Source organism: Oncorhynchus clarkii, chromosome 29 (genome assembly GCF_045791955.1).
Source record: "Oncorhynchus clarkii lewisi isolate Uvic-CL-2024 chromosome 29, UVic_Ocla_1.0, whole genome shotgun sequence".
In the NCBI taxonomy this organism is placed as follows: Eukaryota; Metazoa; Chordata; class Actinopteri; order Salmoniformes; family Salmonidae; genus Oncorhynchus; species Oncorhynchus clarkii.
This window is the reverse complement of record NC_092175.1, coordinates 40669841-40684470: the sequence shown is the minus strand read 5'-3', so window position 1 is coordinate 40684470 and position 14630 is coordinate 40669841. Positions and strand designations below refer to the sequence as shown.

Genomic DNA, 14630 nt, shown 5'->3' with positions numbered 1-14630 from the left:
TTCTCCGTGGCCGACGTGAGTAAGACATTTAAGCATGTTAACCCTCGCAATGCTGCCTGTCCAGACTGCATCCCTAGTCGATTCCTGGAGTGGCTGGAGTGTTTACGGAAATATTCAATCTCTCCCTATCCCAGTCTACTGTCCCCACATGCTTCAAGATACCCACCATTGTTCCTGTACCCAAGAAAGCGAAAGGTAACTGAACTAAATTACTATCTCCCCGTAGCACTCCCTTCTGTCATCATGAAGTGTTTTGAGAGGCAAGTTAAGGATCATATCACCTCTACCTTACCTGACACCCTAGACCCACTTCAATTTTCTTACCGCCCCAATAGATCCACAGACGCACTGCATACTGCCCTATCCCATCTGGACTAGACGAATCCCTATATAAGAATGCTGTTCATTGACTACAGCTCAGCCTTCAACACCATAGTACTATCCAGGCTCATCATTTAGCTTGGGGCCTTGGGTCTGAACCCCACCCTCTGCAACTGGGTCCTGGACTTCCTGACGGGCCACCCCTAGGTGGTTAAGTTAGGAAATAACACCTTTTCTTTGCTTATCCTCAACACAGGGGCCCCACAAGGGTGTGTGCTCAGCCCTTTCCTGTACTCCCTGTTCACCCATGACTGCGTGGCCCTCCAACTCAATCATCAAGTTTGCAGATGACACAACAGTAGAAGGCCTGATTACCAATGATGACGAGACAGCCTACAGGGAGGAGGTGAGGGCCCTGGCAGAGTGGTGCCAGGAAAATTACCTCTCCCTCAACGTCAACAAAATGAAGGAGCTGATCGTAGACTTCAGGAAACAGCAGAGGGGGCACGCCCCTATCCACATTAACAGGACCGCAGTGGAGAAGGTGAAAAGCTTCAAGTTTCTTGGCGTACACATCATTGACAATCTGCGCCTCTTCAACCTCAGTACGCTAAAGAAATTCTGCTTGGCACCTAAGACCCTCACAAACTTTTACAGATGCACAATTGAGAGCATCCTGTCGGGCTGTATCACCGCCTGGTACGGCAACTGCACCGTCCTCAACCGCAGGGCTCTCCATAGGGTGGTACGGTCATCCCAAAACATCACTGGGGGCACACTGCCTGCCCTCCATGACACCTACAGTACCCAATGTCACAGGAAGGCCAAAAAGATCAGGTGCATCAAAGCTGGGACCGAGAGACTGAAAAACAGCTTCTATCTCAAGGCCTTCAGACTGTTAAACAGCCATCATTGGGCGGCTTCCACCCGGTTACTCAACCCTGCACCTTAGAAAGTTCCGGCGCCGACAGAGATGGCCGCCTCGCTTCGCGTTCCTAGGAAACTATGCAGTTTTTTGTTTTTTTACGTGTTATTTCTTACATTAGTACCCCAGGTCTTCTTAGGTTTCATTACATACAGTCGAGAAGAACTACTGAATATAAGATCAGCGTCAACTCACCATCAGTACGACCAAGAATATGTTTTTCGCGACGCGGATCCTGTGTTCTGCCTTACAAACAGGACAACGGAATGGATCCTATGCAGCGACCCAAAAAAACGACTCCGAAAGAGAGGGAAACGAGGCGGTCTTCTGGTCAGACTCCGGAGACGGGCACACCGTGCACCACTCCCTAGCATTCTTCTTGCCAATGTCCAGTCTCTTGACAACAAGGTTGATGAAATCCGAGCAAGGGTAGCATTCCAGAGGGACATCAGAGACTGTAACGTCCTTTGCTTCACTGAAACATGGCTCACTGGAGAGACTCTATCCGAAGCGGTGCAGCCAACGGCTTTCTCCACGCATCGCGCTGACAGAAACAAACATCTTTCTGGTAAGAAGAGGGGCGGGGGCGTATGCCTCATGGCCAACGTGACATGGTGTGATGAAAGAAACATACAGGAACTCAAATCCTTCTGTTCACCTGATTTAGAATTCCTCACAATCAAATGTAGACCGCATTATCTACCAAGAGAATTATCTTCGATTACAATCACAGCCGTATATATCCCCCCCCCAAGCAGACACATCGATGGCTCTGAACGAACTTTATTTAACTCTCTGCAAACTGGAAACGATTTATCCGGAGGCTGCATTCATTGTAGCTGGGGATTTTAACAAGGTTAATCTGAAAACAAGACTCCCCAAATTTTATCAGCATATCGATTGCGCAACCAGGGGTGGAAAGACCTTGGATCATTGTTACTCTAACTTCCGCGACGCATATAAGGCCCTGCCCCGCCCCCCTTTCGGAAAAGCTGACCACGACTCCATTTTGTTGATCCCTGCCTACAGACAGAAACTAAAACAAGAGGCTCCCACGCTGAGGTCTGTCCAACGCTGGTCCGACCAAGCTGACTCCACACTCCAAGACTGCTTCCATCACGTGGACTGGGAGATGTTTCGTATTGCGTCAGATAACAACATTGACGAATACGCTGATTCGGTGTGCGAGTTCATTAGAACGTGCGTTGAAGATGTCGCTCCCATAGCAACGATTAAAACATTCCCTAACCAGAAACCGTGGATTGATGGCAGCATTCGTGTGAAACTGAAAGCGCGAACCACTGCTTTTAATCAGGGCAAGGTGTCTGGTAACATGACCGAATACAAACAGTGCAGCTATTCCCTCCGCAAGGCTATCAAACAAGCTAAGCGCCAGTACAGAGACAAAGTAGAATCTCAATTCAACGGCTCAGACACAAGAGGCATGTGGCAGGGTCTACAGTCAATCACGGACTACAGGAAGAAATCCAGCCCAGTCACGGACCAGGATGTCTTGCTCCCAGGCAGACTAAATAACTTTTTTGCCCGCTTTGAGGACAATACAGTGCCACTGACACGGCCTGAACGAAAACATGCGGACTCTCCTTCACTGCAGCCAAGGTGAGTAAGACATTTAAACGTGTTAACCCTCGCAAGGCTGCAGGCCCAGACGGCATCCCCAGCCGCGCCCTCAAAGCATGCGCAGACCAGCTGGCCGGTGTGTTTACGGACATATTCAATCAATCCCTATACCAGTCTGCTGTTCCCACATGCTTCAAGAGGGCCACCATTGTTCCTGTTCCCAAGAAAGCTAAGGTAACTGAGCTAAACGACTACCGCCCCGTAGCACTCACTTCCGTCATCATGAAGTGCTTTGAGAGACTAGTCAAGGACCATATCACCTCCACCCTACCCGACACCCTAGACCCACTCCAATTTGCTTACCGCCCAAATAGGTCCACAGACGATGCAATCTCAACCACACTGCACACTGCCCTAACCCATCTGGACAAGAGGAAAACCTATGTGAGAATGCTGTTCATCGACTACAGCTCGGCATTCAACACCATAGTACCCTCCAAGCTCGTCATCAAGAGACCCTGGGTCTTGACCCCGCCCTGTGCAACTGGGTACTGGACTTCCTGACGGGCCGCCCCCAGGTGGTGAGGGTAGGCAACAACATCTCCACCCCGCTGATCCTCAACACTGGGGCCCCACAAGGGTGCGTTCTGAGCCCTCTCCTGTACTCCCTGTTCACCCACGACTGCGTGGCCACGCACGCCTCCAACTCAATCATCAAGTTTGCGGACGACACAACAGTGGTAGGCTTGATTACCAACAACGATGAGACGGCCTACAGGGAGGAGGTGAGGGCCCTCAGAGTGTGGTGTCAGGAAAATAACCTCACACTCAACGTCAACAAAACTAAGGAGATGATTGTGGACTTCAGGAAACAGCAGAGGGAACACCCCCCTATCCACATCGATGGAACAGTAGTGGAGAGGGTAGCAAGTTTTAAGTTCCTCGGCATACACATCACAGACAAACTGAATTGGTCCACTCACACAGACAGCATCGTGAAGAAGGCGCAGCAGCGCCTCTTCAACCTCAGGAGGCTGAAGAAATTTGGTTTGTCACCAAAAGCACTCACAAACTTCTACAGATGCACAATCGAGAGCATCCTGGCGGGCTGTATCACCGCCTGGTACGGCAACTGCTCCACCCACAACCGTAAGGCTCTCCAGAGGGTAGTGAGGTCTGCACAACGCATCACCGGGGGCAAACTACCTGCCCTCCAGGACACCTACACCACCCGATGTTACAGGAAGGCCATAAAGATCATCAAGGACATCAACCACCCGAGCCACTGCCTGTTCACCCCGCTATCATCCAGAAGGCGAGGTCAGTACAGGTGCATCAAAGCTGGGACCGAGAGACTGAAAAACAGCTTCTATCTCAAGGCCATCAGACTGTTAAACAGCCACCACTAACACAGAGTGGCTGCTGCCAACACACTGACACTGACTCAACTCCAGCCACTTTAATAATGGGAATTGATGGGAAATTATGTAAATATATCACTAGCCACTTTAAACAATGCTACCTTATATAATGTTACTTACCCTACATTATTCATCTCATATGCATACGTATATACTGTACTCTATATCATCGACTGTATCCTTATGTAATACATGTATCACTAGCCACTTTAAACTATGCCACTTTGTTTACATACTCATCTCATATGTATATACTGTACTCGATACCATCTACTGTATCTTGCCTATGCTGCTCTGTACCATCACTCATTCATATATCCTTATGTACATATTCTTTATCCCCTTACACTGTGTACAAGACAGTAGTTTTGGAATTGTTAGTTAGATTACTTGTTATTACTGCATTGTCGGAACTAGAAGCACAAGCATTTCGCTACACTCGCATTAACATCTGCTAACCATGTGTATGTGACAAATAAAATTTGATTTGATTTAGAGACTGCTGCTCTACGTACATAGACATGGAACACTGGTCACATTAATAATGTTTGCATACTGCTTTACTCATCTCATATGTATATGCTGTATTCTATTCTACTGTATTTTAGTCATTGCTACTCTGACATTGCTCATCCTAATCTTTATATATTTCTTAGTTCCATTCTTTTACTTTAAGATTTGTGTGTATTGTTGAGTATTGTTAGATACTACTGCACTGTTGGAGTTAGGAACACAAGCATTTAGCTACACCTGCAATAACATCTGCTAAACATGTGTATGTGACTAATAAAATGTTGATTTGATTTCAATGGGACTTTCTGTATATCTCCCGGTTAAATAACGAAAAGCTTGTGTGTTACAGGAGAACATGGCTATATCCTGTGGGTCCAGAGCACACCTGGAGGAGGAGGCAGTCGCTTCGGTACACTCTCTCTTTCTCCCATTTCTCTCGCTCTTTCTCCCATTTCTCTCGCTCTTTCTCCCATCTCTCTCTCTCTTTCTCCCATCTCTCTCTCTCTCTCTTTCTCCCATCTCTCTCTCTCTCTCTTTCTCCCATCTCTCTCTCTCTTTCTCCCATTTCTCTCTCTCTCTCTTTCTCCCATTTCTCTCTCTTTCTTTCTCCCATTTCTCTCTTTCTCCCATTTCTCTCTTTCTCCCATTTCTCTCTCTCTCTCTTTCTCCCATTTCTCTCTTTCTCCCATTTCTCTCTCTCTTTCTCCCATTTCTCTCTCTCTTTCTCCCATTTCTCTCTCTCTTTCTCCCATTTCTCTCTCTTTCTCCCATCTCTCTTTCTCCCATCTCTCTTTCTCCCATCTCTCTTTCTCCCATCTCTCTTTCTCCCATCTCTCTCTCTCACTCACTCACTCACCCACTCTCTCACCTAAGTAACCCTGTGATGAAATGCATAGATGCCCCCCCCAAAAAAACACACCAATGTCTTGTAGATTCATTTGTTTTGTTTGTGTTTCCATGGTAGCGGTCCATGTTCCGTACGTTCCTGATGTATGGGTTCCACTTCCTGGTTTGGTTTTTCTGTGTGCGAGGCATCAAGGACACACAGTGTGGCTTCAAGCTCTTCACCCGCGAGGCCGCCCTCAAAACCTTTTCCTCCCTACATGTGGAGCGATGGTAAGGTGCCCCCCCCCCCAAAAAAAACGCTAACTTAACCGCTCACCCAATACCAAAATGTATTGGTGTTTACCTCGTATTGTATTCTACTTAGTTAAAATAAATATCCTCCCTGCACGTGGAGCGATAGTAAGGTCTCTCTCTTTCTTATACCAACGTTTACCTGCTATAAGAAATTCTATAATAACGGGGTAGTTCTATTCTAACCCCTTCAAAAACTTATCTGAAGGAGCAAATTTGACCTCACATTATATTTGCAAGTTGTGAATGATGGTTATTACATAGTAATTAGATGGCTTAATTTAAACAATAAAATGTATGGGGAAAGTGCAAGACCTTGTCTCTGGCGCAGTGGTACGGTCTCTCATTTTACGAGACCACTAGCTCACAATAACTACAACTTGAATTTGAATGGAGCAATGGTACGGTCACTCTCTCTGGACGAGACCATTAGCAACACAATCTGTACTTCCAATAACTACAATTTGAATGAACGGTGCGCTGGTATAGTCTCTCTAAACAACTTGATCATGACAGAAAACAAAAGTTTACTAGTCAAGGACTAGCACTGAATATGGTGTGATACTGTTCCACAGGGCCTTTGTTGTTGTTGTCATCGTTGTAAAAACATTGTAACTAGAATGTTGTGCTGTTCCACAGGGCCTTTGTTGTTGTTGTCATCGTTGTAAAAACATTGTAACTAGAATGTTGTACTGTTCCACAGGGCCTTTGTTGTTGTTGTCATCGTTGTAAAAACATTGTAACTAGAATGTTGTACTGTTCCACAGGGCCGTTGTTGTCGTTGTAAAAACATTGTAACTAGAATGTTGTACTGTTCCACAGGGCCGTTGTTGTCGTTGTAAAAACATTGTAACTAGAATGTTGTACTGTTCCACAGGGCCGTTGTTGTTGTTGTCGTTGTAAAAACATTGTAACTAGAATGTTGTACTGTTCCACAGGGCCGTTGTTGTCGTTGTAAAAACATTGTAACTAGAATGTTGTACTGTTCCACAGGGCCGTTGTTGTTGTCATCGTTGTAAAAACATTGTAACTAGAATGTTGTACTGTTCCACAGGGCCGTTGTTGTTGTCATCGTTGTAAAAACATTGTAACTAGAATGTTGTACTGTTCCACAGGGCCGTTGTTGTCGTTGTAAAAACATTGTAACTAGAATGTTGTACTGTTCCACAGGGCCTTTGTTGTTGTTGTCGTTGTAAAAACATTGTAACTAGAATGTTGTACTGTTCCACAGGGCCGTTGTTGTTGTCGTTGTAAAAACATTGTAACTAGAATGTTGTACTGTTCCACAGGGCCGTTGTTGTCGTTGTTGTCGTTGTAAAAACATTGTAACTAGAATGTTGTACTGTTCCACAGGGCCGTTGTTGTTGTTGTCGTCGTTGTAAAACATTGTAACTAGAATGTTGTACTGTTCCACAGGGCCTTTGTTGTTGTTGTCATCGTTGTAAAAACATTGTAACTAGAATGTTGTACTGTTCCACAGGGCCTTTGTTGTTGTTGTCATCGTTGTAAAAACATTGTAACTAGAATGTTGTACTGTTCCACAAGGCCTTTGTTGTCGTTGTTGTCGTTGTAAAAACATTGTAACTAGAATGTTGTACTGTTCCACAGGGCCGTTGTTGTTGTTGTAAAACATTGTAACTAGAATGTTGTACTGTTCCACAGGGCCTTTGTTGTTGTTGTTGTTGTTGTTGTTGTTGTAAAACATTGTAACTAGAATGTTGTGCTGTTCCACAGGGCCGTTGTTGTTGTCATCGTTGTAAAAACATTGTAACTAGAATGTTGTACTGTTCCACAGGGCCGTTGTTGTTGTTGTAAAACATTGTAACTAGAATGTTGTACTGTTCCACAGGGCCGTTGTTGTTGTTGTAAAACATTGTAACTAGAATGTTGTACTGTTCCACAGGGCCGTTGTTGTTGTTGTAAAACATTGTAACTAGAATGTTGTACTGTTCCACAGGGCCTTTGTTGTTGTTGTCGTTGTAAAAACATTGTAACTAGAATGTTGTGCTGTTCCACAGGGCCTTTGTTGTTGTTGTTGTCGTTGTTGTTGTTGTTGTTGTTGTTGTTGTTGTCGTTGTAAAAACATTGTAACTAGAATGTTGTGCTGTTCCACAGGGCCTTTGTTGTTGTTGTTGTCGTCGTTGTAAAACATTGTAACTAGAATGTTGTGCTGTTCCACAGGGCCGTTGTTGTTGTTGTCGTTGTTGTTGTTGTTGTTGTTGTTGTTGTTGTTGTCGTTGTAAAAACATTGTAACTAGAATGTTGTGCTGTTCCACAGGGCCTTTGTTGTTGTTGTTGTCGTCGTTGTAAAACATTGTAACTAGAATGTTGTGCTGTTCCACAGGGCCTTTGTTGTTGTTGTTGTTGTCGTTGTTGTTGTTGTTGTTGTTGTTGTTGTTGTCGTTGTAAAAACATTGTAACTAGAATGTTGTGCTGTTCCACAGGGCCTTTGTTGTTGTCGTTGTAAAAACATTGTAACTAGAATGTTGTACTGTTCCACAGGGCCTTTGTTGTTGTTGTTGTCGTCGTTGTAAAAACATTGTAACTAGAATGTTGTGCTGTTCCACAGGGCCGTTATTGTTGTCATCGTTGTAAAAACATTGTAACTAGAATGTTCTACTGTTCCACAGGGCCGTTGTTGTCGTTGTAAAAACATTGTAACTAGAATGTTCTACTGTTCCACAGGGCCTTTGACGTGGAGCTGCTGTATATCGCTCAGTGCTTTAAGATACCCATAGCCGAGGTGGCTGTCAACTGGACTGAGATAGAAGGTAAGTCTGTCAACTAGACTGAGATGGGTGAGTCCCTCACACTTATAAACATACACCCTAGCGTTGAATATTTCCCCGGTATTTAAAAAATGTTGCATCCCGAGAAGATGTAACTTTTCTCCCAGTTAATCCTGTATTTTCCGACAAAACCGGGAGTGTCATTCTAAAGCAGATAACTGTCTAGATTTTATTAGAGCTTTGATCAGCATGAACATTCTAACCTGATGATACCTGACTCTGATTATCCCTACATTAAAGATATTTGATGATCCCTACATTAAAGATATTTGATTATCCCTACATTAAAGATATTTAATGATCACAAGCCCATAAAAGCCAAAATAATTGTGCTGTTATCCAATAGACCTACATATAGCCTCTTGGGTAAATGAATGAAACTAGCTCCAATAGGCTAACGTTTTTGAGTGTAAACTGTATTATTGTACTGTATTGAATTATACTGTATTATATAGACTGGAATTACGCTTCTCATTCAAACCAGGAAGCTGGGAGAGAACGTGATTCTGGTGCAGGACGTGGCGAATTTGATTTTAATTTTGAAATATAATAGGGCTTATTTATTTTTTTTTTAAATTTATTTAATTAGTAGGCTGACATATCTTTTTCATAATATTTCCCATAATGCTATTAGCTACCTCCTCTTTCTCTCGTTGCTTCATTCTTTCCTTGCTTTCAACTGTTTCGTCCTCCTCATCTTCATCATTCCAATGACATCCTTGAATAATATTTGGACTCGAATGAGATGCAGACGGCTATCACTCCTCTTCACGAAGATTGAACGGTATTTTTAACAAATACCTGTTACATACCCTAATGCCATCACACGTTCACTCTTCTTACACACTACCTGGCCTGTGGCCATGAGTTCTATTGGCTGCCGTATTCAACATTCGGCAAACAAGAACTTGCATCCCTCTTCCAATAGTCTATGAGTATAGGAAATGTCCAGCAAGCTGTTCTAGTCTAGTCTAGGAACACGAAGGAGAGGGCCCAGTGGGAGCTCAGGTGTGTATTGCACAAGAGACCGAGGCTATAAGTTCAAAGTTTAGCTTAGCCTATGCATAACCCATCATTCACAACAACAACAACAACAAAATGTTTAACATGACGAGATGATGCATTCATACTGAAATGTGCTGTCTATCCTCACTCTGAGTGCCTGTCTATCCTCACTCTGAGTGCCTGTCTATCCTCACTCTGAGTGCCTGTCTATCCTCACTCTGAGTGCCTGTCTATCCTCACTCTGAGTGCCTGTCTATCCTCACTCTGAGTGCCTGTCTATCCTCACTCTGAGTGCCTGTCTATCCTCACTCTGAGTGCCTGTCTATCCTCACTCTGAGTGCCTGTCTATCCTCACCCTGAGTGCCTGTCTATCCTCACCCTGAGTGCCTGTCTATCCTCACCCTGAGTGCCTGTCTATCCTCACCCTGAGTGCCTGTCTATCCTCACTCTGAGTGCCTGTCTATCCTCACTCTGAGTGCCTGTCTATCCTCACTCTGAGTGCCTGTCTATCCTCACTCTGAGTGCCTGTCTATCCTCACTCTGAGTGCCTGTCTATCCTCACTCTGAGTGCCTGTCTATCCTCACCCTGAGTGTTGATGATTGATCATGCAGATAGCAGAGATTAGGCCATGACCCGTAGAGAAGACAGATTTAGACATGGCGTTTTAATTTAACAGTTCTGTTTCACGGCATGCTGCTCATATAAATCATTTATTAGAATTGACCGGTTTCTCACAGTTATTTATCCCGGGAAAAGGGAGCGGGTTTGTGTGGGGAAATCTCAGTAACCCGGTTACCGCTATTCAACCCTAATACACACACATACGCGCACACACACACACACACACACAACTGGACTGAGGGAGGTGAGTTTTAAGGTGGATAATCAGTAGTGTCCTATTCAGTCTTACGTACTGTAGCTTCGAGTTTTAACCTAATCAAACCTGTCTGGGCTGTTTGGGTCGTTTGATTTTATTCACGTAGGCCTGAAACATGACTTTCTCACAGCAATGTGCTGTACAGTTCTGGAGTGCAGCGGTAACACCCAGACCAAACATGCCCCCACGGTGACCGGGGTTCGAGCCTCGGATCTCCCCCCCCCCCCTCACTGTTAACCAGTCTCCCGACTCTTCACTGTACTGTCATTTTAAAATGAGAGAATACGTAAGTAGATTGGATGTGTTTTAGTGTCTCGGATGTTTCCAGTCGTGGGCTACTGGTTAACTAATATGGTAGTGGTTTCTGTGTAGTGACATTATCGTAACTGGTTAAAAAGCTGGTGACAGTTTGGAGCTGGCTAATGATGAGTAGAGACCTGCTGTTATAGTACATTATAATGTGTTATAAGGTTATAACCCATCTTAACCGCTAGGCTGCCTGCTGGCTTGAGGTGTTATAAGCTGGTTATGTGGTATAATGAAGCTATAAGGCCCGAGGGGGTGGGGTATAAGGCCCGAGGGGGTGGGGTATAAGGCCCGAGGGGGTGGGGTATAAGGCTCGAGGGGGTGGGATATATGACCAATATACCACAGCTAAGGGATGTTCTTCTTAAGCATGAGGCAAAGTGGAGTTCAACCTGGATACAGCCCTTAATGTGTTATGTGTTGTTGTAGGGTCCAAGCTGGTGCCAGTGTGGAGCTGGCTACAGATGGGTCGAGACCTGGTGTTCATCCGCCTGCGTTACATCACCGGTGCCTGGAGACTGGAAAGCCCTCGCAAGACCGACTAGAGCCAATCACATCAGCCCTCGCACAATGAGACAGCCCTCCGATTGGACAGATGAACTTCCTCGTTGGACGGGATTACCGTGAACTCAGTTGTGGGCTGCGGCTCAATAGTCTGATGTGGCTTGCTCTCCTTGTGTCCTCCCCTTCAGCTGCACTGATCTGAACTAGCAGGCCAGGTGAAAGCATTGAAGAGGATGCCTACTGGGAGTTTGTTTTCACCTGTTCAGCTCTTTAACGTCCTCTGCAGATTGAGGAGGGGAAGCTATTTTTAGACTATTGAGATTTTGGTGGCGGCAGGGTAGCCTAGTGGTTAGAGCGTTGGACTAGTAACCGAAAGGTTGCAAGTTCAAACCCCTGAGCTGACAAGGTCGTTCTGCCCCTGAACAGTTCCTAGGCCGTCATTGAAAATAAGAATTTGTTCTTAACTGACTTGCCAAGTTAAATAAAGGTTTTTAAAAAATGTGTCAATGGGAGGGCTATGTTCTCTTTCGAACATTGCCATTGGCTGAGAAATCTTTAGATGATTGTCGGTCTGTCCCGCCTATTGCCAGGTTCAGAATACTTGTTTCTTTCCTTCACCTGAAAAAGGGTTTGTGGTGTCCGTGGTAACATGCACATGCTGTTGCCACGGTTTCAGATACACTCACCACATGATCAATCCATGTACCATGTTACTCATTTTTTTTTACATTTCTGTCAAACTGTTTGGGTGGATGAAGAGGAATGTTGACTGTGTCTCTGAGGGATCAAATGGATCATGATTTTGGTTAGGTAAAATGGAAGGTGTCATTTTCAATGAGGGTTAATTGGTTGTATATGTATGTCTGTAATGTAGAAGGATGGACTGAAACAAATTAAATGAAAATCAGCTCTAATGATTAATGTTTTTGTTTTTTTCATGTTAATTATTATCACATGTTGTAACTGGTAATGTGGCTAAGAATAAATTAAATGCAAAATATAATTCTTATAAATATCGTAGCGACCTTAACCCAACAACTTGTCAAGGGGTTAGGATCTCTTTGCATTATGGGTAAGGTGTTGGGTTGACAGTTGCTTTGCCCATTTTTGAGTTTTGTCCAGGGCTGCCCTTGGAATTCTCTACAATATGTTATTACAATAATCACCATATTGTGGAGAATACTGAGGGGTACCAACCCTGTAATGGTCTAAGGTGAAGTTTCCTCTGATCTTGGGTCAGTTTAACATTTCCCTGTTTTAACGATTGGGGGAGAGGGAACTGATCCTAGACCTGCACCTAGAGGAGAACACTTCTTCTCTCAGATTGTGTCCCATGTAGGCATCTTATTCCCTATATAATGCACTACCTTTTTACCACAGTACTATGGGCCCTGGTCAAAGTGCACTAGAAAGGGAGTAATGGGGTGCCATTTGGGAAGTGCAAGCCACTTCTTTCAGTGATCTTTCCACATTGTTACAGACATTTGGCTGATGCATTCAGATGTATTAACCCTGGTTCCCATAGCCAACCCATATTCACTCTGGTTCCCACAGCAACCCATATTAACTCTGGTTCCCACAGCAACCCATATTAACTCTGGTTCCCACAGCAACCCATATTAACTCTGGTTCCCACAGCAACCCATATTAACTCTGGTTCCCACAGCAACCCATATTAACCCTGGTTCCCATAGCCAACCCATATTCACTCTGGTTCCCACAGCAACCCATATTAACTCTGGTTCCCACAGCAACCCATATTAACTCTGGTTCCCACAGCAACCCATATTAACTCTGGTTCCCACAGCAACCCATATTAACTCTGGTTCCCACAGCAACCCATATTAACTCTGGTTCCCACAGCAACCCATATTAACTCTGGTTCCCACAGCAACCCATATTAACTCTGGTTCCCACAGCAACCCATATTAACTCTGGTTCCCACAGCAACCCATATTAACTGTGGTTCCCACAGCAACCCATATTAACTCTGGTTCCCATAGCCAACCCATATTAACTCTGGTTCCCATAGCCAACCCATATTAACTCTGGTTCCCATAGCCAACCCATATTAACTCTGGTTCCCACAGCAACCCATATTAACTCTGGTTCCCACAGCAACCCATATTAACTCTGGTTCCCACAGCAACCCATATTAACTCTGGTTCCCACAGCAACCCATATTAACTCTGGTTCCCACAGCAACCCATATTAACTCTGGTTCCCACAGCAACCCATATTAACCCTGGTTCCCATAGCCAACCCATATTCACTCTGGTTCCCACAGCAACCCATATTAACTCTGGTTCCCACAGCAACCCATATTAACTCTGGTTCCCACAGCAACCCATATTAACTCTGGTTCCCACAGCAACCCATATTAACTCTGGTTCCCACAGCAACCCATATTAACTCTGGTTCCCACAGCAACCCATATTAACTCTGGTTCCCACAGCGACCCATATTAACTCTGGTTCCCACAGCGACCCATATTAACTCTGGTTCCCACAGCAACCCATATTAACTGTGGTTCCCACAGCAACCCATATTAACTCTGGTTCCCATAGCCAACCCATATTAACTCTGGTTCCCATAGCCAACCCATATTAACTCTGGTTCCCATAGCCAACCCATATTAACTCTGGTTCCCACAGCAACCCATATTAACTCTGGTTCCCACAGCAACCCATATTAACTCTGGTTCCCACAGCAACCCATATTAACTCTGGTTCCCATAGCCAACCCATATTAACTCTGGTTCTCATAGCAACCCATATTAACTCTGGTTCCCATAGCCAACCCATATTAACTCTGGTTCCCATAGCAACCCATATTAACTATGGTTCCCATAGCCAACCCATATTAACTCTGGTTCTCATAGCAACCCACATTAATTCTGGTTCCCATAGCCAACCCATATTAACTCTGGTTCTCATAGCAACCCACATTAACTCTGGTTCCCATAGCCAACCCATATTAACTCTGGTTCTCATAGCAACCCATATTACCTCAGGTTCCCACAGCAACCCATATTAACTCTGGTTCCCACAGCAACCCATATTAACTTTGGTTCCCACAGCAGCCCATATTAACTCTGGTTCCCACAGCAACCCATATTAACTCTGGTTCCCACAGCAACCCATATTAACTCTGGTTCCCATAGCCAACCCATATTAACTCTGGTTCTCATAGCAACCCATATTAACTCTGGTTCCCATAGCCAACCCATATTAACTCTGGTTCCCATAGC

At 44.7% G+C, this 14630-nt stretch overlaps 2 protein-coding genes across 2 annotated transcripts in view; one reads left to right on the top strand and one right to left on the bottom strand.

The window, feature by feature from the left end:
- Nucleotides 1-12380, top strand: part of LOC139387947 (ALG5 dolichyl-phosphate beta-glucosyltransferase) — a 21803-nt gene extending 9423 nt beyond the window's left edge. The window contains exons 7-10 of the mRNA XM_071134344.1: nt 5111-5170; nt 5726-5877; nt 8584-8669; nt 11306-12380. Of these exons, the coding sequence (XP_070990445.1) occupies nt 5111-5170; nt 5726-5877; nt 8584-8669; nt 11306-11421 (414 nt within the window). The 3' untranslated portion in view covers nt 11422-12380. The remainder of the gene's footprint in view (nt 1-5110; nt 5171-5725; nt 5878-8583; nt 8670-11305) is intronic.
- Nucleotides 1-14630, bottom strand: part of LOC139388601 (regulatory factor X-associated protein) — a 1150577-nt gene that overhangs the window by 1076662 nt on the left and 59285 nt on the right. The gene's annotated exons all lie outside the window — the stretch shown is intronic.